The sequence below is a fragment of the Thunnus thynnus genome, chromosome 3 (genome assembly GCF_963924715.1).
Source record: "Thunnus thynnus chromosome 3, fThuThy2.1, whole genome shotgun sequence".
In the NCBI taxonomy this organism is placed as follows: Eukaryota; Metazoa; Chordata; class Actinopteri; order Scombriformes; family Scombridae; genus Thunnus; species Thunnus thynnus.
Genome location: NC_089519.1, coordinates 15,560,862 through 15,588,638, shown reverse-complemented (window position 1 = coordinate 15,588,638; position 27,777 = coordinate 15,560,862). Strand labels below are relative to the sequence as shown.

The 27,777-nt window shown below is 38.6% G+C and overlaps 1 protein-coding gene across 1 annotated transcript; it reads right to left on the bottom strand.

The window, feature by feature from the left end:
• Positions 1 to 1,471: 1,471 nt before the first annotated feature.
• Positions 1,472 to 27,146, bottom strand: slc43a1b (solute carrier family 43 member 1b). Its single transcript, XM_067584454.1, has 15 exons — positions 26,863 to 27,146; positions 22,941 to 23,099; positions 21,601 to 21,784; positions 21,367 to 21,422; positions 20,764 to 20,840; positions 11,473 to 11,565; positions 11,182 to 11,315; positions 9,449 to 9,591; positions 8,014 to 8,160; positions 7,746 to 7,781; positions 7,044 to 7,176; positions 6,662 to 6,791; positions 6,427 to 6,500; positions 5,020 to 5,143; positions 1,472 to 4,902 (listed from the first exon to the last, which is right to left on the bottom strand). The coding sequence occupies exons 2-15, from the start codon at positions 23,092 to 23,094 to the stop codon at positions 4,675 to 4,677; spliced, it is 1,713 nt and encodes a 570-aa protein (XP_067440555.1). The 5' UTR covers positions 23,095 to 23,099; positions 26,863 to 27,146; the 3' UTR covers positions 1,472 to 4,674.
• Between the last annotated feature and the right edge of the window lie 631 nt (positions 27,147 to 27,777).

Below are 27,777 nucleotides of genomic sequence, written 5' to 3'. Positions count from 1 at the left end.
GCCAAGCTCCTCATCAACACACACACACACACACACACACACACACACACACACACACCAAAATAATAACGAATCTGAAATCCTGCCACCAGGAGATCATACATGGAATTGGATCATGGTTCACTGTGTGTGTGTGTGTGTGTGTGTGTGTGTGTGTGTGTGTGTGTGTGTGTGTGTGTTCCAGTTGGCATGTGAGTCCATAAATCCCTTAAACCAAAGGGGCAATCATGGCATTGAAAAAAACAATGGATAATTTTGTGATGACCCATTTCCCATAGGGGGTCGAACAAAGAAAAATGTTTTTCAATATGTGTCCCTCCATATGGCTGTATACTGCTATGCGTAAATGAAGCTTTAGGTGTAATCACACCTATAGATAGTTGTCTTTGTCTGAACCATGCATGGAAAACATGTATCAAAGAGGTCTAAGAGTTCATGAGGAAACACTTATGTGTGGGCATTAGTGGAGTCATAGGTTACATTATATTCATTTGGCAGATGCTTTCATCCAAAGCTCCTTACAACTGGGAGAAATTTGGGGTGTTGCTCAATGCATGATGGGCAGGAGGACCTGAGGATCAAACCAACCCTACAATTAATGTACACCTTACAACCATTCTCCATCACCTGAGCTTCAGTTGCCTCAGATACCAAAAAAAGACAATTAGAAGATTGCTCTCCTGTTTTAACAACTAATTAGCTGCATCATAGCTCCAACACTGGATTACCAACAGGGCAAAGCAGGCAGTGGCCTAGGGACCTCACATCCCGGACTCAAGGCTCCTAGTTTACCTTGTTGTAAATAATCTGTGGTAATTTAATGAAATTGTTTTGGTATACTGTATGTACCACTGCAGCACAATCTAAACCAAAACCATATGCCTGTGTTATCATGACTTATCATTTTCTTAATCTTGAAGGGGCTACAATTTAAAATGTAAGTTAAAAGTTTTGCATTTTTTGTTTCGATTCAGTGTAAAGCAATGTTAAGTGGCTATTAATCTTTGCAGTTGGACTTTCTATTGCAATTTTATGAGTGATGTGAATTTCACTCCATTTTGCTTCCATCTCCCTAAAAAAATAAATGCTGATTTCACATTGACTAAATTTATATGAGATTAAGGCTAAATTTATATTGATTAAGTCTCTCTGCGGCCCACGACTCATTTACATTTTCCTGCAGCTTTTGGTTTTGTTTTTATGATTTGAGAAGAATGTGTAACTGTTAGACTGGAACTTTGACTCAAGTGACATCATTCCAGGAATGGGTCCAACTTCATTCAACTTATCACAGATTCATATAATCATATTTGTCATATATTCTTATAGGTCTTATAGGTCATATATTCTTTCAAGTTCATGTCAGAATGTTGCTTCGCATTATGATGAATTGTTCCCAAATACAAGGAAGCTATTCATAAAATTCATATTTCTTTCAGAATAATGTGAAATATGAGAACAGGAACTGACACATAATTTAACACTTTCATTGATTTTTACATTTCTCCACAACAAATCAAAGCAACATAGCAAATCAAGTCAGAAACCAACTAAATGTAACACAAAATAAATCTTCATCTTTTGAGAAAAGTTATTCACAGTGAACAATTCTTTACATAATTAAATTTTTAAAGATGATAAATATTTTATTTGTGGTATTTGACTTTATTTGTCAATCTTTTGCTCCCTCGTCATCACTAAAATGAGTGACAATGAATGCTGTGACAATTGATTCTGCTGTGACCAGCAGGCCGTAGTTACCACTGATAAACAATGCAATAATAACATAAATTGGGTGGACAAAATAAAAGAAACCCTTGTGCAATGTGATGCGATCCAATACAATGGACATGCAATAAATACTGTGTTTCTGAAGCATGTGTCAGAATGATTCATGTGGCTAGTGCTACTGCATCGGATTGCATTACTTACTTAGATAAGCAGGTACATGTAACAAAAAACATGTTCAAATAAGGTCTTTCCCTTATTTGTGCACATGCTGCCTTTGTATCAAGACACTTGAACATCAGCAGATTGCACTTTATGGGGGTCCCTCCCAAAGCATGCAGATTATGTCACACACACAAACACATTGCAGCTATTTTACACATCATTTTGTAATCACTGAATAAATCTCATGGATCTTATGAACTATTGTCACATTTTTCTATTAACACTGTACAAGGTCTCTGTTCACAAACAGATTTTACTAGAAGCCATGTTGTGCTCTCAGCCTGCAGGCATTCACAACAAAACAGTTTCAAATCTTTACTCCTCATGGCTCACTTGTCTTTGCTAAATTCAAGTACTTCTTGAATTGCCTTTACTGTATTTTATACATTTTCCTAAGTGACTAGATTTTATTCATGATAATTAATTTTCGCTTTTGCTCCAAACAAGTCTGTGCCTGCACAGAATCTCAGAAAACCTTTAGGAGAGGTGAGGAGGAGTAATTGTAGTTGCAGTCATCTGTTGGACTGGAAAATGACATTCTAATGAATCAAAATGAAATTACTTATGGAACCTGCACCCAAATTCTTATCAGCTGGTTACGTTATGTCCATAAGAGTGGGAAAGATCTGTTCTTTAAGTTGCAGGTGGAAGTACCTGTGACATCAACTCCCTTCAGGAGAAAAACCTTTAAAACCTTTAAATTACTTTTAAATAAAGTCAGCTGATTGAGTCACATTTATAGTACAGAATCAAATCCAAATACCACAGAGAGAAAGTTGTTTGCTACATGACTATCAATGTAACAAACTGCTATAGAAGTGTTGTTATGGCACCATAGGTACGTAGACAGTTTCAAATAATTAAGAAAGATTGCATAATGCACCACCCTCAATAAGCATTTTGCTTAATTTTCATCCTTCCTTCATTTGCTTTAATTACCAAAATTGTCAATTTTATACTTAAACACAGCCAGCACTGTGGATAGTGGCATTTGTGGGTTTGGTAGTGTCAGTGACTCTCCCTAAAACCACAACTTGTTGTCTTTACATTTATGTTTGTATACAGCTTAAACAAACTCACTTTAGAGGTGCTGATAGGTGAATTTTTAGCTACGCTAAAATAAGCTAAAGGCCTCCCAGCTCTACCTCCAAACTAGCACGCAGACATGAGAGTGGTATCAATCCTCGTATTGAAATCTTGGCAAGAAGCAAATTAGCAAATTTCCCAAAATGTCTAACTATTCCTTTAATACACACAGGGGGATTGTTTGTGATTATCCTAACGCATTGCTTGTTGCTTTCATGCTAGTAGCTGCATTCAGCTTGTAGTTGCTAACTTTTACTTATTTACTAGCCAGTATGCCATGTTTGCTATGTCAAATATGGAAGCATTAGTATAACAACACAACTTAAATATTACTAAAATTTATCAAACATTGTCATTATTGTCTAATTTTTTTATGATCAAAAATTACATTTCTGTAACTAACAGTAATTAATCTCAAACTGTTAAAAACATATTTAAATTATCTCGCAATGTAAAGATAACAAATAGTACCCATAACTGTAAGCATTACAAGCTTGCAGTTTTGTTGTCCCCTGTGATGGATTACTTAAAGGAACCACATTCAGTAATCTAAAAAGCTATATTACACTTTGAAAAATGGCTGGAAATACTCCAAGTACAGCTACTGTATATGGTTAATAGTAAACAAGATAAAACATGCAGAAACATACATTCATGTATACGAAATACTTTTACATACATTCCTATTACTTTTTATATACTTATACATAACTGTGTATGTATATATAGATTCACTGTATAGTTATTCCCAATACTCAAAAGTGTCTACTAGACTTGCACTATCCATGTACAGAGTATTACCAGGCATTGTCATTGATTATATTTACAGTATGGTCCTAGTTTTTAATTTTAGTTCAGACTTTATCTGTTTTATCATTCTATTTTCTTATTTACCTGTTCTGTTGTGTCCTTGTGTTGTTTTTGTTTTGTGATTCATGTGTGACTTGGCTGCTGTAATTCTGTAGTTTTCCATTGGGATTAATAAAGTATCTATCTATCTTAACACTGGTATGGTCCATGATTTTTTATGTTTGTTTTTCACTTATTGCTAGGGTTCAAGTGTTAGGCAACAGAGCCTTTCCCAGCATGCAGTTCACTGGTCCATCACATGTACACATATTCTCACTTATAGGGAGTAGGGAGTTAGGGGAGAAGGCAAGCCCCATAAACAGGGGAACAACATTTGAAGTCCACACAAGAAGAAGCATGGCTGGCTTTCCTTCTGTGAAGTGACAGCGCTATCCACTGATGCAGTGAGCCACCCTTACATGTTGTTTTTAAATGATCACATGATGAAATCTAGTGAAAAATCAAATAGTATTTTCCAAATGAGAAGCCTGGCATTACAGTTACAGATGTAACTTCCTATTCCATTGCAAACCCTGCTAACACATGGCACTATTACTGGCTATAAGCTTTTTGTTTTATTTGTTTATGCCATTTCTGATACCCCAACTTTAATGACACTGATTAAAGAAAACTTGTTTAATATATATGTTTTGTTTTGCTTTGTTTTTGCAACAGGTCATAGTTTCCTAACCAAAGTGAGGTTGCATCTTCAGAGTATTCATAAACGATGGAACGACCATTAAAAAATAAGTCATATGAATTGGTCATTTCACTCCCATCAGTCATCTAAGCAGTATGTCCATTTGGTGTGTATCCATTAGCTGCATGGCCATTGGCGTGGCTCTCAGCAGTTCCGTTGTTTGATTGGGTTAGAGGTGCATTCTCTTTAGCTGATTGGCTGGCAGCCAACCTGTCACGCTCTGTGTTTGCCCGGATCAGGTTTCTACGGTGATGGAACAGATAGCCTGGCAACAGGAAGCCAGCCAGGGAGAAGATGAGAAGGCTCAAATTGATCTGTTGTAAGGAGAGACATGTCAGTGCATGCTACAACCTGTATGAGACCTGTTGCATGTATTTGCACACTCTTGTCTTCTCTTTGATTGTGTGTGTATGTGCGTGTGTGCTCCCTACCCAGTAAGGATCTCCCTTGAGGGGTCCCAACATCACCATAAACAGTGGCTGTTGGAGCAAGGCGAATGCAGCGCTGATCATTGATTGCATGCCTGTCAGGGTCCCAAAGTGGTTGGCTGGATAACTAGAGCAGGATAGGAGAAATTATTAACAATAATCAGAAATAAGACCGTTGTCTTCATCTACATCTGTCATTCACAGTAAAAATATAGAAACTTAGTACAACAGGATGAACATGTACGAATTCTACAGTTTTGTCACCATCGAAACAAAAATAGAATAAAATATGAATATACTGTACATGTCAGTATAGAGTAGATGAGAAATTTATTTTTTACAACTGGGTCTACTAAAATTACAAAAAGTTAGTGAACTAGGTAACTTTATCTGATCTGTTAGCTAAACAGATAAGCTATAACCAGCAAAATTGTTTTAATGTTAGCTGTGTGTGTGTGTGTGTGAGAGAGAGAGAGAGAGAGAGAGAGAGAGAGAGAGAGAGAGAGAGAGAGAGAGAGAGAGAGAGAGAGAAAGAAATATATCTTGCATATTGCTATATTAATGTATCAGAATAGGTGTGTTTCTCTCTTGTGTTTCTGATTGTAACTGCCTGCCAATATAGGCCATAATACTGAATTTTATTTAGGATTTCTACATAAAATATATTGCTTAATGTAGTATATTAACCGTTCAGAATACCAAAAACAGTCCTTAACATTACATGTAAAGTTCAGGCAAAATTGAAAAAATAAAATCATTGTCTGCAATATAAATGCGCAATAATGAGATTATATTTATGATTGAAAGCATGATTTGAGCTATAATAATCAAATTCTACCAGAATCTTTGTTTTTTTGGTTCATTCCAGACAGGCCCAGTTGTTTTACACTCATTACTTTTAATAAAAAACAGTATTGATGTATTGGTAGAAAAATACAAGGATTATAAAATCAACATAAGGCTCTTTCACCATAGGATCCAATTACGGCAAGTTTAAAACTGGACCCAGAATGGCATGTCATCATGACATGTCACATCTAGTGTTTTATATCTATATGTGATTTACTTGCCCATTAAAAATTTAAACATCCATTAATTTATTTTGTTGGCCGCTGGGGGGGGCAGCGCATTGAGCTGTAAACATAACAATCATGTAAAACAGCTGCCTGCTGCTGCTGGAAACGTGGTTGATGAAGCTTTGAGATTGAGCCAAAACAGTTACAATGCAGGCCGTAAAACCAAGACAATGAGCTAAAAAAGGCAAAAAAGATCCACAGAGCTGAGGGAACACAGGGCTGTGTGTTTGTCACTAAAAGCGTCACCTTTCAGATCGCATGTAGTCTTTTGATCCATTGTCAATATAGAGATATTGATTTGTGGAGCTGTAAAGCTGTCAATGGTGGTACTCACACAGCAGCATAGAGACCTCCACAACAGGAGTGGATGAATCCTCTGACCATGGTATGCAGAACAAATGAAACCACCTGATAGATAAGTGAGGACAAACAGACAGAGGACAGATATAGAAATGTTTAATCAAAAGTGTTGCTGTGTGTTTCTTTATCTCTGTGTATTCTTCATATTGTATTAGCATGTATTGAATCTTGTCGCTTGTGTAGATATCCCTGTACAGCATTTTTCTAACCTGTATGGGCATGTTGTCAATCAAGGAAATTACTCCAAAAGTGACCAATAGGAGGTTGGTGAAGGTGAAAGCTCTCAGGGCATTGGTCAGTTTCTGGACCTTTCTGTCTCTCTTTGGGGGATCTGATTGGCTGAAGGGAACAAATACCAAATATCAAAAGAAATGTACAGCTAAAGAAGAGATATGGATGTTACAAAGTCCAAGATACAGGAGTATGACACTGCTATTACCAAGAGGACTGGATTTTGTCCCTCATCTTTTACAGTACAGTCAAGGAAAGGAACCCTCACATATATATTAAACATCTGGTTTGGTCTGCTGTACAACAATGTATAAATTTAGCAGTGCAATGCCTAATCCTAAATCCAAACCCTCTTCATACCTCTTTTCTATGTGTGTGGTCGCTTTTTCCTCTTCACACTCCTTCATCCTCCAGTCCATGATGTAGCCAATCATAGGACAGGTCAGCAGACACAGCAGCTGCAGTGTACCGAAGATGGATGAGTAGAAGCCAACTGGGGAGGACATGCAGAGATAAGAGAGTGAAGTCAACAGTCATGCATGGAGGGAAGTAAATAGGAGACATACATCCTCTACATACATCTACATACATCCAAACTGTTAATGTTTCATTTCCCAATATGGTGTTTCAAAGCCCTCTCCATGCTGCTGAATAAAATTCTGATGGAGATATATTGGATTGTGCTGGAAACACATTGGGTCTAAAAATACTGACGTTAGCCAAAAAAAATGTTTATGTTAAACTCCCTCCAGATCCCCAAATTACATTACATTATAACCTCAGTGTCCTCAATCATAGCTATGGTGCTGCTTATTGTCCCACTGATGAATAATATATCATAACAAAAAAAGATGATTTATCTTTGGGTAACACTCCAAATCTGACTCATACAGGTAAGCTAAAATCGCTTTACTGTAATTTTCAATACAATTACTGCTTTTTTTATACTTATTATAAATCTGTTTTAATAATAATTTCTCATTTCCAGCCATCATCAGTCAAAACACTTTAGTAACTCCAGCTCAGTGCATGGCAGTCATATGTTAACATGAGGACTCTCACCTTGTTCCTCCACCTCGTTCTGCAGCTCTTCTGATGCTGAAAGAGGCAACATCTGCAGGTCAGTGATCACCACAGATGGATTACCACTCTTATATGAAATGTTTGTTGTATGTAGCACAAAACATTAGTGGCAACATCAACACCCATCAGTCATTTTTGACCCAGATTTTGTCAGTATAAAATAATTCTAACTGCTTCAGATTTACTTTTTTATGTGGATGATTAAAAGCGTGGATGTCTGGTTGTATGTAGGTTCTACTGTTCTTACGGTTTGGGTCACCATGGGTGACCATGAACTCCAGCATTTTGTTCATGGCACCCATGAAGAAGATAAGCCTTAGCTGTGTCATCGCCATGGTGATGACACTCCACAGGAATATGGGAGAGCACACAGAGCGAGAGAGTGGCACCGAGCCTGAAGGAGAAGAGAGAGAGAGAGAGAGAGAGAGAGATGGTGTGTGTGAAAGTAGTCTTTAGTTCAGCTGGTGGTGAAACTCCTGTGGGAATCTGCAAAGTTGTTACAGTTGACTGGGAGTTCACTTCCATGGAACATTACCAGAGTGCACAGTAAAGAAACTGTTTGTTTTTTCAGCCTGAAATCGAAATCACTGTGTAGTTATTCACTCCCAGCAGCACTAAGAACCAGTTTGAAGAGGGACAGTGTGAGACAGATAAGACTAATGAAACTAAAAGAAGAGCTTTGCTGTAAAAAAAATAGTCATACATACAATACAATACATACAATAGTAATACATGTGCATACAAAATACATCGATGTTGACAAAAATTTCATGGTTGAATCTACTAATTGTAGATCACTTGTTTTGAACTGGTATTCATATTCTCACTGGTAGAAAGGATTTAGAGTTATCTGTTAGATTTTGTTGTAAAGTAAGCAGCTGAGTAGCACATAATATGTGTCTGTAGTAACAGGTACTGACTGTTACTACAGACACATAGATATGTAATAGATACAATTATTACCTTATTATTAGCTTATCATGTGGAATATGAAGAACTAGGATTGAACTGCAATGCAAGTTTAAGAATGTTTGTAGTTTAGTAGTTTGACATTTTTGAAAATACGTGTTTTGCATTGAGAGTTAGATGAGAAGATTGAATCTACTTTCATTTCTGTGCATTAATTATGGCGCTATAGGTGAGAGACAGTTAGCCTAGCTTAGCAAGAGGACTGGAAGCAAATGGACACAGCTAGCCTAGCTCTTTCAAATATACCACCAGCAACTCTAAATACTCAATAATCACTCATTAACACATTATAGCTAGTTTGTTTCATCTAAACAATTGGCAAACAACATCCGGGCGCAGTAACCTCAAGCAGTCTTGTCACAGTGAGGTTGCCAGGTGATCAGCCAAGATACTACGCAGAAGTGCTGGGGGGCAGATTAACTGCTCCTCTAAAACCACAAATTGATATTTTTACATTTCTATTTGTGAGATACAACATGTTAATTAGTGGGCTTTAAAGGTGTTGGTAGGTGTATTTCAGTCTTTATGCTCTCTAGTTCAAACTATTTACATCACAGTGGCTGCCCACTTCAGTGCAATAAGACATGACGTTTTGTTAGCATTTAACAGCAGTTTGTTCTTTGCCACCCATTTAATAATCACTTTAGTCATTTGATAAACATTTTTATGCCTAAATTTGTGTGTGTCATCCAATAATTCTACACATTCCTCACCCTGGGCTGTGTTTTGGGAGGCTGGCTGATCAGGCTCTGGCTGCATGGTTCCCATCATGTCTTCCATGACGGTCACATGGGTGATGTACCTGTCCGAAGCCATCTTGTGCTCTGTAGCAACCCCTTTCAGCTTCGCCTTTTTACTGCAGAGAGAGGAGTAAGAGATTGAATGTATGATAAGAATCTAAAATAACTCCAGAATGAACATGTCTTGTAAATTTCATGACAAATCTGCTTATTAGATTTTGATATTTCTTGTGTTCACATGAAAACTTGACCTGATTGACTGTGAATATTCAGACCAACTTCTGTTATATAATAAAATATTTAGAGCTTAGTGAACAGTCATCTTTCCTTCAATATAAGCCATTGCCATTCCCAAGACCTATGCTGTGTCTCAAATCGCATACTTCTGTTCTTACACTTAACATTTTGAGTGCATAAGTGTGTTCACACTGAGAAGTATGAAAAAATGCAGTGCACTGAGTACCCGGATGGTGCACTCAAAACGATCAAAAAGTTGAGTGTGGAACTATGGACACCTCTCGCCCTCAATGGTCGCCATCTTGGCTACTTAGCGGAAGGAGAGGGACCACTTTTCAAGCTGGAAATGGCGGCCAGGTACGTTGTAGCTACGGTGAACATCGCCACATTATACAAATGTAAGTTATACATGTGTTTTTAGCACTAAGTGCCACTATACTGTTGTCGGATATAAGCCATCAGTATGTCTTTTGGGTTAATTTAGCAGTCTGTAATGATTTGATAGTGCGAATGCTAATGCTAGCTAATGCTAATTTGTGATCCTAATTTCCGGTAAGTGCACAACAGCTGTGTTTGATTTGAGACAACACTACCCTGTCAAAATTTGTGCACTCCCCAGTAAGTACATAGTGTACACAGTGTACTACATGAAAGTGTACTCACAGAAGTATGTGATTTGAGACACAGCTCTAGTTTTTGACCTCTTAGTGTACACCAATGTAACATCATTACCACATAAATGCCTGAACATCCTTTTTCTAAATTGTCTAAAGTCACTTTGTGTAATGTGATTATTTCATCTTTTGGATTAATCTGATGACTTAAGTTTGTATTTGTGGAAAAATGATACAATTAGAGAGAAAGCTTGGGCAGTGTGTTCATTGTGTCTTTCTTGTTGTCGCCACTGGGGGCGCTAAAGTTGAAACTTTTAATATTTGGTTTTATGGTGTTTTAGAGTCTTACAGCTCATTGTTTTGGTTTAATGGCCTACAGCTTTAATCTTGGCTCAGACTCACCTCATCTCACCTCATCAACTTCATTTTCAGCAGCAGCAGGCCACTGTTAACAGTGAAAAGCTCTGATAAACTCATTGTACACTACCTGCTCAGCACCAAACAACAGACAGACAAAGCAACTAGCTGGAGAACATAGTGGAGCTTTTAGCAGCTAAAGAGTTTTTTTCAGGAGTTGGTGAAGAGCAAATTAGAGCTAAAAGGGAGAATGAATATTGGACTTAGATTCATCAGGTGGACACAAACACTACTCCAAATTAATGATATTGTTGCTCTGTGTCTGCTGGATGTTTAAATATATCATATCATATCATTTGAATGTTTAGTTTTAATCCCAATGTTGAGTGGTCCTACAACTCATTACAGGTTTTGTTCAGGGATGAAAGAGTGTGTTTGTGTGTGTTCTCACATGTACAATGATTTGGAAATGTAATGTGATAGAATATTTATACTGACTTGTATCTGATGTCTTCAGGTGCAGGGAAGGATTCAGCAGGCCAGTTTAGGAAGCAATTGAGGAAGACCATGCAGGCCATTCCAGACCAAACCCACATGATGATACGGAACGACACGCCAATGTCATAAATCAACTGGAGAAGGGCATTAAGACCAGGAGGAAAAGGAGCATTTGGGAAGAAGACAGGTAAAGAGTGAGAAACAGAGATGGAGAAATGGGAAAAGAGAAATAAATGTGTGTGTGTGTGCGCATGTTTGTGTGTGTGTGTGTGTGTGTGTGTGTATGAGTACCTTGACGGCAGGGAAGGTGACTGCTGAAGAAGCGTAGGAGCCTATCATCAGGGAAAGGACGGTTGATCGTATATTCCCAAACATGTTAGGCAGCTAGATGAAAGAGAGAAAGAAAATATCTATCATATTAAATCAATAATTTAAACATGCATGGAATAAGAAAATTAGAAAAAAAGCATCTGGCTTCTACTTATACTAAATTTACTATCTTTGATTAATGTGTTTTTCGGTCTGACCTTTCAGCTTTTTCGGGCATTTGTATAAAACAACAGATACTGTAAAACCTGCTAAAATAAATTAATTACAAAGCTGGTCTGAGCAAACAACTAAACTTAACCACTTATTAAAGTGCAATTTAATAATTTAACCAGCAGGTGGTGATACTGACTCTTATAAATACAAGCTTTTCAATTGAGGGGTGGAGGTTAAACTAACACACACACACACATATGGAGTGTGTGTGTCCACAGACTTTTACTCTAACTATAGACACAGCTGGAGCACTGCCAATCACACAGCTCACTGCACGTGGCTCAGTTCACAGTACAGGCCTTCATGCTCAGTTTAACCTCACTGCTCATATCAGATTTTTGGATGACTGATGATTTCTATTCTAGAGTGTCACCAGCAGTAGTTCCCACACCAACATGAACTCCATAGTTTCTAAAGTGTCTCTAGAGGCACTGTTCATTACAACCAGCATGAGACAAGGCAATAGGATCATTAAAATTAAATGAAAGCACACAGATTATCCAGAAAGAAAATCTACTTCAAAATCCCACTGACATTTTGTAACTATGCTAATAACTAAAAATCCATCTTTGCAACAGAGACTTTCTCAATAACATGTTGTGTAGCTTGCTTCATATGTTTCATCTAATATCATTTTTTTATTCAATATTTATGTTTTTAGTGACCTTTAATGGACACCATTTCCCATCCAGGGGTTCTCAAACTTATTACTTAAAGGTCTGCATTTGATTTTTCTTCAAGGTCAGAGGTCTGGAATGATTGGGGAGTACAAACTCGAAGTGGGCCGACAATGCATCTCTCACTCTTGTTTTTGTATAATGGGCTGCTCACAGAGCAACTGGCCCACCAGATTGATTTGCTGTTCAGTCTGGATGTGGACTGAGGTCCGGACTGAGAAGCCAGATGTTTAGCCCACGAACGTCTAGGCCCTAGACGTTCGTGGGCTAAACATCAAGATTGACACATGACATGTGTCCATGAGCGAGGGGTCACGGCTAGGTCAAACATGTCTGTATCATGGATGTTGTAAGGAGAACTGGATTCCGGAATGAAAGATGGCGCCCAGTTCATTCCACTTCATGCAAAAGTTGCTTATGCGCCACTGATGAAGTCAAAAAAGATGCACTAGAGACTTCCACTGGCCAAGCCGGCTAACTTCCAGTTGGCTCTCTGCTCATGGGGATAAAATGATTTAATTGTGCAGCTCTTCTAGACTAGACTTAGGACCTGGAAGTTGTAATTACACAATTTGGTCACTATGTCAAATTGGCTTCACAGCTCAGCACTGCTCTTGGGGACTTGGTCTGTATAAACAGCATAGTCTTGCAATATCAGACTGAGATCTCCCCGCCTAGCGATTGTCTGGATATTACTAAACGCACAGTAAGTGCTTGAATGGCGGAGAATGGCTGCTTACAAATCTACACCCCTTACATTTTGTAAAGGATACACCTTACAGAAATGAATCCCTCCCCCCATTCTCCTCAGATTCTCCTCCATAGTGAACTGCATGTCATTACCCTAATATGAAGGGCCACCCTAAAGACTTTGGATTGGTTCTGCAATGCTGTTTTTTTAAACTCCCTAATTGTTTCCAGCCAGTTTTAACAGTGAAAGCTGGGAGATTGTCCTCAGTCTCTAGTTGAGCGAAGCGTTAGAGACTTGTGAGCCTATTAACAGCATGACAGAGAATTAGAAGTTATTAGACAGCAGTAATTACTTTAAAAGCATTAAGGAGTTTTATGGATATGGACAAAACAAAGTTACAATGATGTAAATACCCGTGCTGCCTTGCTTTTAGTTTTTTCATGGGGCCTGTAGTTTTTTCTGTGCTCTGTCTTTGTTTAACTTTGTTAAAATCCTGAAGGTTTCAACTTGTGATAGTAACTGCTGCAGTTGTCTTAGAATATGGAACATTAACTCCAGGAACATGCTCACATTTATTTAGAAAGACCAATGAAAGAAAGAGATTGCACTGCATCACAGAGGCTAGTGGCTTCAGCCCTCTATAAAGTTGTATTCTATTGTATTCTAGTGGCAAAAACCAAACAAAAAGTAAGGCCTGTATTAAATTAAGGATAAGGAAGTTGTGTTTTATTGCCTATAAATGTATGCTTTCCCTTTGTATGAGAAACAATGTGGCAGTTACATAGGCTTGCTTTTAACCAAGCAGCCATTTTAGCCTGAGAGGTCATTGGAAGAAACAGCAACAGACTGAAAAGCTGAGACAGATTTATAACCACAATAACAGCTACATGGTTGTATTTCAGTAACAGCTGTGGTGACATTAATCTGGTTGGGAGAGGGTGGCTTTCTTACAGTAAGTATAGTGTTCAGCATTAAAAAAGTGTTCCTTTATCTCTGTAAAGTTTATCACAAAATTTCAGAAATTACATTTTAAAAATCACTTCTCAGCCATCTTGGCAGTAATACTGGTGGTGTATTACAGTGTTGTTTTTCCTATTTTATTATTGACAGTTTAACGATCACAGTGGTGTGCCACCTCTGTAAACACTGTAGGTTGATACCCTTCTCAGGACTGCAGGCTAAAGAGTCTGCTTTGGTTCATGGACAGTGTGACACATATTTGAGTTTGAATGCTGTGATTAAGGGAATATTGCATGCTCTGCTTGTGTGTTTTTGCCCTCTGTGTTATCTCAAAGGGTCAACTCTGACATATTCTATACCCATTGGATAAAGGAACCAGGTTCAAACAAAGTCGTGTTTGATTGTGTTAACTGGAAATTCTTTTTTGACCTCTGGGTTAATATTACAGATGTGCCTCAATGGGTATGTTGTTAAGTTAAAACTGTGTGGTTTGGTGTGTATGCATATTTGTTCTCTTATTTTTTCTGTCTGAAATCTATTGACAAAAATAGATTTATATTGCAGTAAGCAAGATATTTACTCTACTAGTCCCAGCTGGAAACAGAGGTTGTTCAAAATCATACTGCTTGGAGACAAGGAGACAGAAGTAATATCATTTACTTTCAGTCAATGGTGTGGATGTAAAATATGATTCCTCTCTACTCTGAAATCAATACTGAGGGTGAGATAAGTGATCAAAATTACATTTACATAAACTGTGCTATTGTCAAACATTGTGTAAGCAAACAAATGAGCTCTCTCTGTCTGCCCTTCCTCTTACTGGTCAGTCTGTTTATCTGCCCAGTCTGACTGTCTATTTGTGTATTATCCTTTTAGAAACAATAAATCTGTCCAATCAGAGTTGGAGGCACTTTAATTCATGACATAGGTATTGGGAAATTGATCTGTGCTACACTATGAGCTCTTGAACTTAGGGCTAAGTTTCATCCTCTAGCCATGTCTGGGTTGACGTCAACAAAGGGGTGTGGAACCTTGCAGCCAAAAATTTGTGACCACGCAGAGAGTACACACTACAAGCACCTCAACTGCGCAGGAAAGCAAACTACTATAGGTGCCCGTCCTTGGACCTATTCCCATTAAGTGGTTGCACACACTATTTTCTTTTTTCAACTTTTTCTTATTGTTCAGCCAAATACAACAAACAAAGGAACTTTCCCTCTTGCTGTCATGAGGTTGCCACCTTATTGTTACAAGTCCATATCTGTCCCTATGTACAACAGCAAAGGCACCAGATTCACTGTGCGTCAGTAAGTCTGTAGTAATTTGTTTGAACACAACTTTATTTAGGAATAAAATAAAAGTAAATGCATAAACGAAAAATTATTTAGGTCTTTATAAATGGCCTATTTACAAAACAGTACCAGAAAAATGCAAGGACCCATGTTTGTTGATAACATACTTTATGTTTAATGGTTAAAATTCTCTGTTTACAGTTCATCTACTTAACTGTAAAGGGTAAGTACCCAACTGATTCAAAGTGACATGGGGTTCTGGGGGCCCTTCTTTGTGCTGTTGGTAATCCAGCCTTGAGTGAAAGTAGTTGTCTGCTCTCAATATCAGTCACATGTCTGTCTGTTGGTCTGCCCTTTTTCTGATTCTGTCTCTCTGTCTGTTTGCTGTCCTCAAGTTCATTTAATGTCATAGCGGTAACACAACAGTAGTGGTCAACAGTCATAAGGTTTAACTTATGTCAAACCTCTCTGCTCTGTCTTTCTCTCTCTCCTCAGCAATGTTTCCATGCTGTTGTAGCTTTGCTCCCACCTCTGTTTTTCCATTCTTATCTGGCCTCCCTTTTCCATGGCTCTCTTTCCACTAGTTGTTCCATCTGCTCTTTCCTTCAATTCCCAAAGCCTGCCTCTTATCATTCTTTATTTCATTCTTGTGCATTGCTGAAGTGCACATGCACAGTAGTTTGGGAGATTTATCAAATATGTTTTAAAAAAAAAACTATCAACATGAAGTTCTTCCCACATGTAATAATCATGTAGATGATAACCTTGTTCTAACCTTGTTCTGACCAGACTATCAGACTTTTCTAGGACCTTGGACTATTTAAATGCTTTTCATCCAAAACTCAAGTTCACACACAATTCCTTTTCTAGTGCTGACACTATTCATTTCCTCGACCTTTACTTGAAGAGTTTACCAACTTTTATGTAAACAGTGTCACGGCTCTTGTCAATCAGATGTAATTGTCTTTTTAATAACTTTTACCATAATGAGAGCTCCATTTTTCATAAGAGCCACCAGGACAATGTATTCATTTCACCTGCTCCATATCTTGGAAATATAAAATCTCTTGTATCTGAAGTCTTGTGTCTTGAGCCAAAATGCTCCTAATTATATAGTCCTAGTTAACTACAACTTTGCCTAAGAAGAATTCTCCAAAAGGGATTATAGATAAGATCATGACAAAACTGTGTTTGGACAAACCCTCTAGTACTGCTGTCCTACAACATGGATCCATCTGCCTAAATGGCAGACTGGGCAATTTGGAGAACAAATCTTAAGATCTCTGTCAAAACCAAGGAGGAAGTTAACCAAAGACATCGAGTTCAAAACAATATTGGGCTGCAAGAAGACTTCATACTTCACATCCACTAAAGATCACAGACATATATATCGTAAGTAAACTTAGCACAAAAAGTAAGGAAATTTGTGTTTGGTAGATTATTTCTTTGTTGTAACAATGCTTCTTGGCAATAAATCGTATAGGCTGGTGACCAGCATGAGAAGGAGGTGCCAGGCTGTTGTGGCTGTATATGGTTCTTCCACACGCTACGGAGGCTCCTGTTTGTTAAATGAATAAATTGTTAAATTGCTAATATGTCTTGTTTCTTCAAACTTCAATCAGCCAATCCACCAAACACCAAATAAGAGTCAATGGCAGAATAAGCTGTTTGGCATTGGCAGAGAAAATTTGGCATATTTTTCATGGGCGCAACCCACATACTCAGCTCTGCTGCTCATCCCACAAATGCATGTTCCTTACAAATGTGGCACCATTTAAAAGGGAAATAAACAGGCTTTCCAATGGTATAATAATATAAATAATAATCTACCAAACACAAATTTCCTTACTTTTTGTGCTAAGTTTATATAAAAGTTCTGTTGTAAATCACTTCAAATGTCCTGCTTGTAATACTGATTATATAGCAAAACGGAGCGCTGCTTGAACACGTAAACAGACCCAACATTTTATAAGCAGTGCAGGTCTTTGACATCATCAGTCAAAGTGATCCAATCAGCTGGGATTTATTAGCTATTGTTACCTGACACCAAACTGTTCCTGATGGTGGTTTTTAAGAAAAGCTGAAAGCTTGAGACTGGAAGGGATGGCAGTGTCCAACTGAGTCACCAGACAAGAAGGTTGATATTGAATGATTCTGTAAAACCCAGAATTATGTTCAATGTCAATATTTTTTATCAAATGCCAATTCCTGCTTTCTACAATATCTGCACAGTATCTGCGACTTTGGTGATCCCCTAACTTTTCCTTTAGCACCACAAGCTGGCCAGCTTTCACACATTTGGTACACACATATATGCCTCCCTCAGGATGAATTGTAATAACTTTGGTGATCCCTTAACTTTTTTTATCTAGTGCCATCATCAGGTCAAAATTTGAAATTGTCCAATACTTTGATTAATGACCAAATACCCCAAAAACAAATGGCATTCCCATCACCCAGGGCTTTACTTTGTGTTTAGTGCTGTTTATATGCTGACATCCTAAACTGAACAAATGTTAGTGCGTTAGTATGTAAAAACTATACCTGCTAAACATAAGCATGTCATCATTGTTATTATGAGTATGTTCTCAAAGTACCGCTATACCCAAGTAGAGCTTCATACAGCCATGCTAGTGGCAGTCTTGCTTAGTCTTGCTAAAAATGTAATAAGGGCAGAATTGACCCCTGCTTAGATCCCTGGAAATGGGTGATTTGTGGCTTATGAAGCTATTGTGTGTAGAAGATTAAAATGCCTCTGGCAGCTCTGGTCCTTCAGTGTATTATAGTGCAAACTGCCTTATCAAATCTGTTGGCAGCTAGTTAGGTTAGCTGGGAAAATACACTGTTTACATAGAGTAGTTAAGCAAGAACTTACAAGAAGATGACACATACGCATGCATGCACGCACACACACACACACACATACACACAAACACACACACACACACAACTTAGATTTTCTCACATACTGTATGCATGCACATATATACACAGACAGGCGGGCACACACACTAAATCTCAGCTGTCCCTGTTCGGACATTTCATTGACTTCCATTCATCGTGGGCAGCCTAACCAAAACCCTAACCAAAACCAAGACCTCAGAAATGACTCTTTGCCTCATTAGGACCAGGCTTTGGTCCCCATTAGGACTACCGGTCCTGACAAGGTCGGTATTTATACCAGAAAAAGGTCCCAATGAGGTAACAAAAACTTGTGCACGCTCTCTCTCACACACACACACACACGTGCGCACACAAACACACCAGACCAGGAATGACAGCAGTGAGGCCAAAATGACCATGTCAACCCCAGGACATGGTCTAGGTCAGAAAGTGGAAGGAAGAGAGAGAGAGATAGTTGACAGGGGACAGGGCTGTGGGTGGGTGTGTTGGCTGCCCAGGTTTTTGATTGGCTTAGAGGCCGCAGCAGAATTTAGAACAAGTGGAACAGCATGTGCTGCTTTCCAAAATACACACACACACCACACACGTACAAACACACAGAAGAACATGTGCTTATAATCACAGGTACACAACTCGCTAAACAGCCACAGCCACGCATATAATGTCCCCCACAATTTGTATGTAGATGTGCTGGGCTTCAAAAAGTTAGTTACAGCAAGTTAAGTTAGGCCAGCGAACAGCTGCTACTCTGTTCTCTGCAGGTTGAAACCATGAAGCATGGAGCACTTTTGTCCACACCTCAAACTGTGATGTCACATATGTGTTTTGACTTTGACATATGGAAATATGGAAAAGTGGGTATATGGAGCGTCCTGATGACCTTGCAGTATGTGCAATGTACCATGTCACTGTGATGTCCTAGGTTCCAGACAGCAGGGACCTTTCTCCTAAGTCTCTGTCCCCACAATTCTGTCTACTGTGCTTCATGAGTTCATACACACATAGACATACAGTACATACATATGACCTTCACACTGAGACACAAAGTATCTTTACATTGTACTGAGTTTCATCAACATCAATTATAAAATGTCAATGTGGACTGAAAGTAAACATAGGTCTCCAGGCTGTCGTCAGTTTCAATCCTAACTAAAATTAGGAGAACTCAAAGAAGATGTAAAGAAGCAGTTTACATCTTTAAACCTGAGTTCTTTTTTTTCTTTTTTTTTTGCTGATTTTTTATAGGGGCAGCAGAACAAGACAACACTGACATATTATCACCTTATAAAGTTGTTATAGTGAACCTTTTAGCAAACAGGTGCTTATTTACACATCTAGCAGATATAGAACAACATTAGCATTTATTTAGAGCTGTGTTTGTGTCCACCTGATGGATGTAAGTCCAATAGTCACTCTCCCTTTAGCTCCATTTTGGTCTCCACCAACTCTTGAGGGAATTATTTGGTTCTAGTTAATTGCTAATTATCTAACTGGTAATTTCACCTGTGTGAAATTTGGTGCTGGGCAGGTAACGTACAGTGGGTTTATCATTTTTTATTTAGAACAGCTGGAAACGAGGTTGAAGAGAGCTCCAAGTGTGAACCAAAACAGTAAAATTGTGAGCTGTAAAACCAAAACAATGAGCTGAAAGACTGTAAAACACTCTGTAGAGTTGAGGGGAACTGCAGGGTTGGCGAGTTTGTGCATATTATGCATTTTACCCATTTTAAATATAACAGTATTAATTAGTGAGCTTCCAATGCTATTGTTGGATTATAATGAATTGTTCTATTATGTATTTCTACAAACTAATTTCTTTAAACCTTAAAAAATAAATGATGTCTCTCTTTGACTTGCTTCTTCATAGGTTTCTTTCTTCTTTGACTGTTGGTGGGGAAATGTTGCTCTTGTGGGCCTTTAGTGCCGATTTTTGCCAATTACAGCCCAGTTACAGTGTATTTGATACAAGGGCATAAAGATGAACTTGGCTTGACATTTAAGCAATGATACACAACAAGGTGTCCAGATATATAAAAATAATGAACAAGTTTGAGGTGAAGAATGCAATGACACAACTATTGCGTCATTTTCTCTGCCAAGTCCTTTATTTTCATATATCTGGCCACCTAGTTGTGTATTATCACACTCCCATGAACACTGACCAAAGAAAAAGAAGGTATGTAGTGTTCAAATCTTCATCTATTTTTCAAAGTTTGTTTGTAGTCAGTTTAACACATGGTTAGGTGTGTTTCAGAGGGTTGAGGTGGATAAGGATGTCTCCTAATTCTTTAGGTTTTCCAGGCACCTCCAACCAGGTGGAGACCCTGGTGTAGACCCAGAGCACACCATAGGGACTTTGTATCCTACTGCACCTACCTTACCTGGCCTGCAGCCACCACAACAAACCGAAATTTTGTAATAGAATTGCTTATTTTTCAATGTAACCTTCCTAAGCACGGGTGAAGCTGTGAATACATTTATGATGTGTGTGCATGTGTGGGATTGGGAATCATACTGTGAGTGAGGTGAAGGTCAGGCAGATTCCTCCAAAGCCATTGAAGGAGACAGCCAAGAAGATGAGGATAGACAGCACTGATGGAACACATGGAAATTAAAAATACAATAAGCTAGAATGAAACTTTAAAGGTAAATTCAGTTTTTTTCTTACAATGTCGACTACCATTCCTAACTGAAAATGAGCACACACGACATGTCATGTTATAAAGCCTAATTGCACTGAAAAACAGTGCGCTTGCACAACTTCAGTTCAGCAGATCAAAGCTGAACCAGTTTACAAAAGACATTGGGTAATTTTATTATTTGGCTACATTTTCTCTTCCAAATGACTCATGGACTGTCTGAGGGCATATGTCCCTTGTCCGGGTGGACTGATATCAGAGAAAATTTCCGGGATCTCAGCAGTGACGATAGAAAGAAATGTTATCACAACTGATAGGAATGATGGCAGAACTACAAAAATAAGACCCAGCCTGTAAAACAACTGAATTTTCCTTTAAGCACAGTGTCCCAGAGGGGAAATTGGGCTGTCACAGTAGCGGCACTGGATCGAAACAAGCATATGATGACTCAAAGTATGGTGCATGGATGGTTTTCTTACCTTCAGGTTTGTATGCAGCAATAGCCATGATTGAGCAGGAGGCTGCAAAACAAGAACTGAAATACATACAGACACAGAATGTCAGAACACATTTCTGTGTGGTGTCACATTCAGATAAAAATCAAATAATAAAATGAAGTATGAAGTGATATCTGAGAGCTGATACATGAATGATTTGATCAGTGTAACAATGATGAAACGATGTGAGTTGTCAGAGGTCATCTCCACTCATACCTGCCAATGAGCCTCAGTGGGCGTGGCCCAAATCTGTCCATCAAAATCCCCAGGGGTAAAGTGGCTGCACTCAAGAGGAACGAGCCAATGGTAAAGCCCAGATTCAGTATCTCCTCCTGCTCGACACAACTCCGCCACTCACCACTCTCCACTGATGTCACGTTGGTTTTGACAGTCTCGTTCTCTGGATTGGGTCAGAGGAAAGTAGAAAGAAAAGTTTTTTTATGACAAGCTTCAGTTTCAACATGAATTAATTTGATGAACAAATAGTTTACAGCAAATGTTGAGGGAGAGACAATGCAAGATGCAAAATACTGGAATAAAAACAGCAGTCTTATTGGCAGAAAACTAAGAAAAAAGATACATCCAGGATACTTTTTGTACTACATTTATATCTAAAACAAGCAGTATTAAGGATACATAGATCAGTCCTTGAACGATGACTCATAGCCTCTTCAAACAGAAACATCAGCTACAAGATTGCCTTCATCAAGTCAACATCTCAGAGTTTTTTGCTAATACTGCTTCAAAAGAATTCTTAAAATGTAACAAGTCCACAGCCATGCTACTGGCTCTGTGAGGCTATTCTTATGCACAGTAGTATTTTGAGCCAAATGCTAACATCAGGTGGTAGATCTAGATCATGGTGCGAGATGAAAAGTAACGTTAAAGTCACCAAAGTTATTACAGTTCATCCTGAGGTGGGCATGAATGTCTATACCAAATTTCATGGCAATCCATAGTTGTTGTGAGACATTTCACTCAAATGGACAAATGTCAGTCTCATGGTGGCACTAGAGGAAATGTCAATGGAGCATGAAAGGTATTAGGATAAACCATCTGGGAATCCTGAATGCCTGTACAGAATTTTCTGCCAATCCATCAAGTAGATATGCCACTGTTTAAGTGAAAACTTTGACCTGCTTGTGGCACTAGAAGAAAAGTCAGAGGATTATGAAAGTCATTAGGATTCATCCTTGGGAGACCAAGAATGTCTGTACAAAATTCCAAGACAATCCATCCAATAGTTGCCAAAACATTTCACTTAACTGACAGTTATTGAAGTTATTGAAATATTTTAGTCTGGGCCAAAGTGGGTCTGACATTGCCTTGAGCCATGCTGCTGCACGGCAAAAAAATTCAAGCATTCTGTCTGTGTCACTGTAACAGTATCAAAGCCTTTATCAATAAGATCAGAATCTATGCTATGAATGTCCATGTTAAGAAATGTGTGTTGGTGAAACTGCAAGAACCTTTGAACCTATCTGAGCATGAAAAACAGTTATCCATTATTTTTAAGAGGGAAAGCAAGTGTTTGATGGTTTGGATGGTGGTCTCACCAATACAAACGTGTGAATAGAATCCTTCATTCTTCAGCATGATGAGCAGTGAGCCCCAGCCCAGCAAAACAGCAGAGAAGAGCAGGTTCTCTATGATGGCTGTGATGGCCATCCACCACCTCCTCCTGTACGCCTGGTCCAAGCTGGGAGCCATGACGGCTGGAGACACAGAGCAACAGGAAACAAGACGGAAATTAGTCCACAAACCAGCATATTGTAGCTAGAAACAATTCCTAACTGTGCACCACACAATTTCGATATTAGTGTCTCATTCACATAACATTTTAGTTGTCTCACCTTTCTTGCTTATATTTGCTTTTTAGATATTCTGCTGCATTTGACAAATTATCCAAAGACAGACGTCAGGCCTCAGGCTTAATCCAAGCAATGGTGAAAGATGTCCTGTCAAAGTGTCCCTGAGCAAAGTCCTAAACTCCTCACCCATTCCCTCCAAGATGTCCAAGTATTTCTATACTTTCTATCTTCTGCTCTACTACTGTAGAATGGGCTTAATCATGTGGTGACACACATAAACACATTCACAGGTGTGGTGCATGCAAGTCTAAAAAGAAAATTACTGTTTTATTTTTGTAGTTCAGGTCATCGGATCCATCACTTGATAATTTTGTACTTGGAATGCAAAATCTCTGAATACGACATCATTGCTAAAACCAGCTCCAGGGCTAATAACACGAGTTATGCTCATATGATCATGTTGGTTATAAACAAGTCGACAGTTAAGCTAGATGTACTACCACTTTATTTGGAGGTGAAACTGAAAGTGAGAGGAACTATAATGTGCTAATAATCTCTCGTTGCACAGGAAACCTGTGCTCACAAATACGGCAAGTATGGTGGATCAAAATTGAAATAGGAAACTGTGATGAATGTTTACAGTTTGGGTAGCTATTTTACTGTTTGCCTCTTCCAAATAAGTTTGCCTTACCTGAGGATTTGTTTAAAACCTGTCTGTTTGTCTGACTACCTTGTTGGACTTATTTTTAGCGATATTGCTGCATTCCTGGATCTCAGCACTTAGTTTGATGGGTACAACGTTAGCTAACTTGTAACAACAGTTACAAGTTAATGTTTTTAGGACATCTCGCTACCACTGGAAACCTGGATAATCAGTTGTTAGCTAGGCCTGTGTGTCAAATCACCCAATGTGATGATAATTTAAACTGGTATTTCTGGTTATGTCTGCCAAAAAAAGGGGGTGTCCTTGGATTTTACACTGTTGAACAGTTGGTGGTGGTAAAGCAACTAGAAACATAGCAATGCCCTGGCAAAAGGCAGAAAAGCTAGTAGGAGTGGGCGGCATGAATGACTCTGTAGGCTCTGTGTGTTTGCATGAAAACCACACAGGATACATTTAATTTTGTCACCATTAAACAGCAACACTGTTAGTAACACTGTGGTAAAGTAGGTAGAGCTGTAGCGTATGTGATGTCAATTAGTGAGCTGCCATGCATCCTGAAAGGAAACGAAGATGAGACCAAAAAGGGAGTTTGACCCCTCTTGACCTTCTGCTGTAGCTGTGGCTATCGAGTGTCATGCACTGATCTCTCTCTCTCTCTCTCTCTCTCTCCCTCTCACACAAACACACACGTTATGTTTCCATCACTTCACAGGACATTACATTGACTTACATTCATTTCCTAGAGACTTTTCCTAACCTGTACCATAACCACCACATGCCTAACCCTAACCCTTACCCTAACCTTAACATAGTCCTTAACTTTCCTTGACTTTAAACCAAGTCTCCACCCTAAAATTAATGATTTACATCAAGGTGACTTGCTTTTTGTCCCCATAAGAGAGGTGAGTCCCCACAACATGACTCTGTAAACAGATTTACGTCCCCACAACATGAGGAATACCTGGACACACTGAAAACATTAAGGTTGAAAAACGTATCAATGGACCCAATGTTCTTCTCAGCGATGAGTGTGTAAATATTTGACGGACTGAGTTTAAAATCTACATGGTGAGCGTGTGTGCAGCTTTAGAAAGTATAGTGACTCAACGTGTATAACGCACATGTTTGCGCAATGGGAGTCCTGCTGACTGGAGAAACAGCAGTGCTGTCTCTCACTCTCCCTTAAACATACACACGCACATGCTCTAATATCAGGAGTTGAAGGGGAAACACTATTCAGTCTGTGGAGAATTGTGATAGTCTTGGTGGAGATAGACGTCATCCAATGAGCTGTGTATGTGTGTGTGTGTGTACACTGTGTGTATATTTGGAGTTTTTTTCCACTTTTTTCTGGTCTTACCCTCATAACACCCTCACTGTTTTTGTCATCTATTCTCCTTTGCTGTGCAATCCAACCAAAAACTTCCTGTAGCTGCTTCATAGTAAAAAACATGATTGCTGCAGACTGTACATGAGAGGCAAGTGTGCATTTTCTTAGAGTATAATACATTTTCATAACACTCAGCTATGAATCTGACCAATGATCATTCTGAGATCATTTACATCTTACGGCTTCGGTATGCATTTTGTGATTTTGGGTGCTTAGTTGCAGATTCATTTTCTGTCAGTTGACTAATTGATTAACAGATCAAAATCATTTCAGTTCCAGTTAATACAGATGCAGCAATGCACAACTAGCATTTTACTGTTGAAGCTGGTCGGAGTGGAGCTAATTTGAACTATTTTATATGCGATTCAGTATTTTACTCCAGTGGTTCCCTACTTAGGGGTCAGTCAGGTCAGGAAAAACAAAGTTCTGCCACACAAAGTATTTATTTTTAAATAAGTGGTGGCCATTTGGGTCCCAGTATTGCAACTCCCATCTGGGAAAAAGGGAAGGATGTAAAAAAAAAGGTGCTAAGCAACCAGTTTGAGCTCCATTGTCACCCATAAGGTTCCTATAAAATGTGAAATAACACATTCTTCCTGTTTCAAATGAAAAGTTGAACTCATACACAATGAAATGCACTCTTGATCAATTCTATGCACTCAGGTTTTTTTTTTCTGCTACAGCCTCATTTGGTCTGGTATGGATAGTAGCTTATGGTGAGATAGATTTTGATATGTAACCGACACACTTTAAAGCACACCATGGCCAAATCCTGAGTCTGTTTATTGTCATTGAACACAACAAGGGACCTGGTGGATACCTTTGCCTTATTGTTGACCCTGATGGGCACACACACACTGATCCTACAGTATATGGAGCTGATACACACTTCTTCCCATCACTTAACCTACAAGTATGTGGGGCCCACTGGGACATGCTGGATTGAACTCTATTAGAATATCCAGGATTATTACTTTAAACAGTCTGGGTGCTTCCTACAGGAAATGTCCTTTTTCCAAAATAGTGATTTTGTGTTATTTCATTTCAAGGTCATGTTTATGAATGACAAATACACAACGACACTGATTAATAAAAATGTAAAAGTAACTCACATGGATGCTGATGTTTTTTAAAACATCATTTGTCACAACACTTGAACTCTACTGGAAAAGTTCCACTTACGAAATCATGAAAACCATGTTTCAGTTCAGAACAGAGTAAACACAACCGCATGTGAAGACACCATATCCTGTTTAACTCTATTCCTCCCTGCCTTTCTCTCTCCAGAACACATGTTACACTGATACCTTTACCCAGTTGCGTTAATGGTCAAAGTGACATCACACTCACCCATCAGAAAATATTTGTGGCCAGAGTTGAATTACAAAAAAGCCATCTCCAGGACATTTCCTCATCATGTGTTATTTATTAAAAAAAGGATGACAAGATAAAGACACATCACACCTGTTGAATGACTCAGAGTGCAATCCCTTACAGCATCAGACCTCATCAAATCCTCCCTGCTGGCTTTAAGGGCACACCTTGATGTGTCTACATGTGGAAAATAAGGAGGAGACAACTATGCAATATTTTGAGAGAAAATGTTCACTTACTTCACAAGTTCTCCTCCTCCGGTGGATGATCTGTATTTATATGGTGATGATTCAGCACGTTCTCTTCTCTGCTGCTTCTGTTTCTCAACAGGAGAAAGTTTGCTTCTGTTTAATCTTTTTCTTTCTTTCTTTCTTTCTTTCTTTCTTTCTTTCTTTCTTTCTTTCTTTCTTTCTCTGTCTTTATTCTCTCACTCTCTTGCAGAGGTAGCGTGGGATATCCTCCCCTCGGTGTGGCAGCTGTGTTCACTGGCACATGTGCACTCACATTGACTCTTTCTCTCTATGTACAGTTATACTATAAATGGAGCTCAAGTCTCTCCCACCCACCCAACTGCTCTTAACACACACACACACACACACACACACACACACACACACACACACACACACACATGCATACCACTAACTTTAATGGATCAGACTTCTTGCTCAAATTTGTTTCACTCAGCTGCAGAATCTGGACACATTTAGTTCAGTAGTTTGATAGAAAATAATAAACCTTCTATCTCCGGTTTTGTTGATTTTTATGCTGTCAATAAGTTAAGGACTTATATATATATACATAGATATACATTATATTCCCTAACTCCCTCAGTGTCCTAAAACTAATTACTATAATTTGGATAATTTCAAAAAATCCATTGTCATCTAGAAAAAACAATGTATTTGTTCTTGTGAAACTGACATTTTGGACATAAAGTTTTTTTCCTGACATCAGCACTGATGTAGTGGTAGCTTGCTCACTGGCCCCATCATGTGGTGAACTATAATGCCTTCAAAAGACACGCATGCACACTCACACGCACGCTCACAAGCACGCACGCACACACAATAAATAGAATAAATAATTCACAGGGACTTCAGTCTTATGACATGTACAGACAGACAATGGCACTGCGTAAAAAAATTGTAGCA

Bases quoted from the DNA above. Each gene is read 5' to 3' on its own strand.
- slc43a1b (XM_067584454.1), bottom strand. From the start codon at position 23,094: ATGGCTCCCAGCTTGGACCAGGCGTACAGGAGGAGGTGGTGGATGGCC. The intron at 8,161-9,448 runs GTGAGGAATGTG...CTTCTCCTTCAG, and splicing joins CTCCCAAAACACAGCCCAGG to GCTCGGTGCCACTCTCTCGC. The intron at 4,903-5,019 runs GTAGGGAGCACA...TCCTTACAACAG, and splicing joins TCAAGGGAGATCCTTACTGG to ATCAATTTGAGCCTTCTCAT.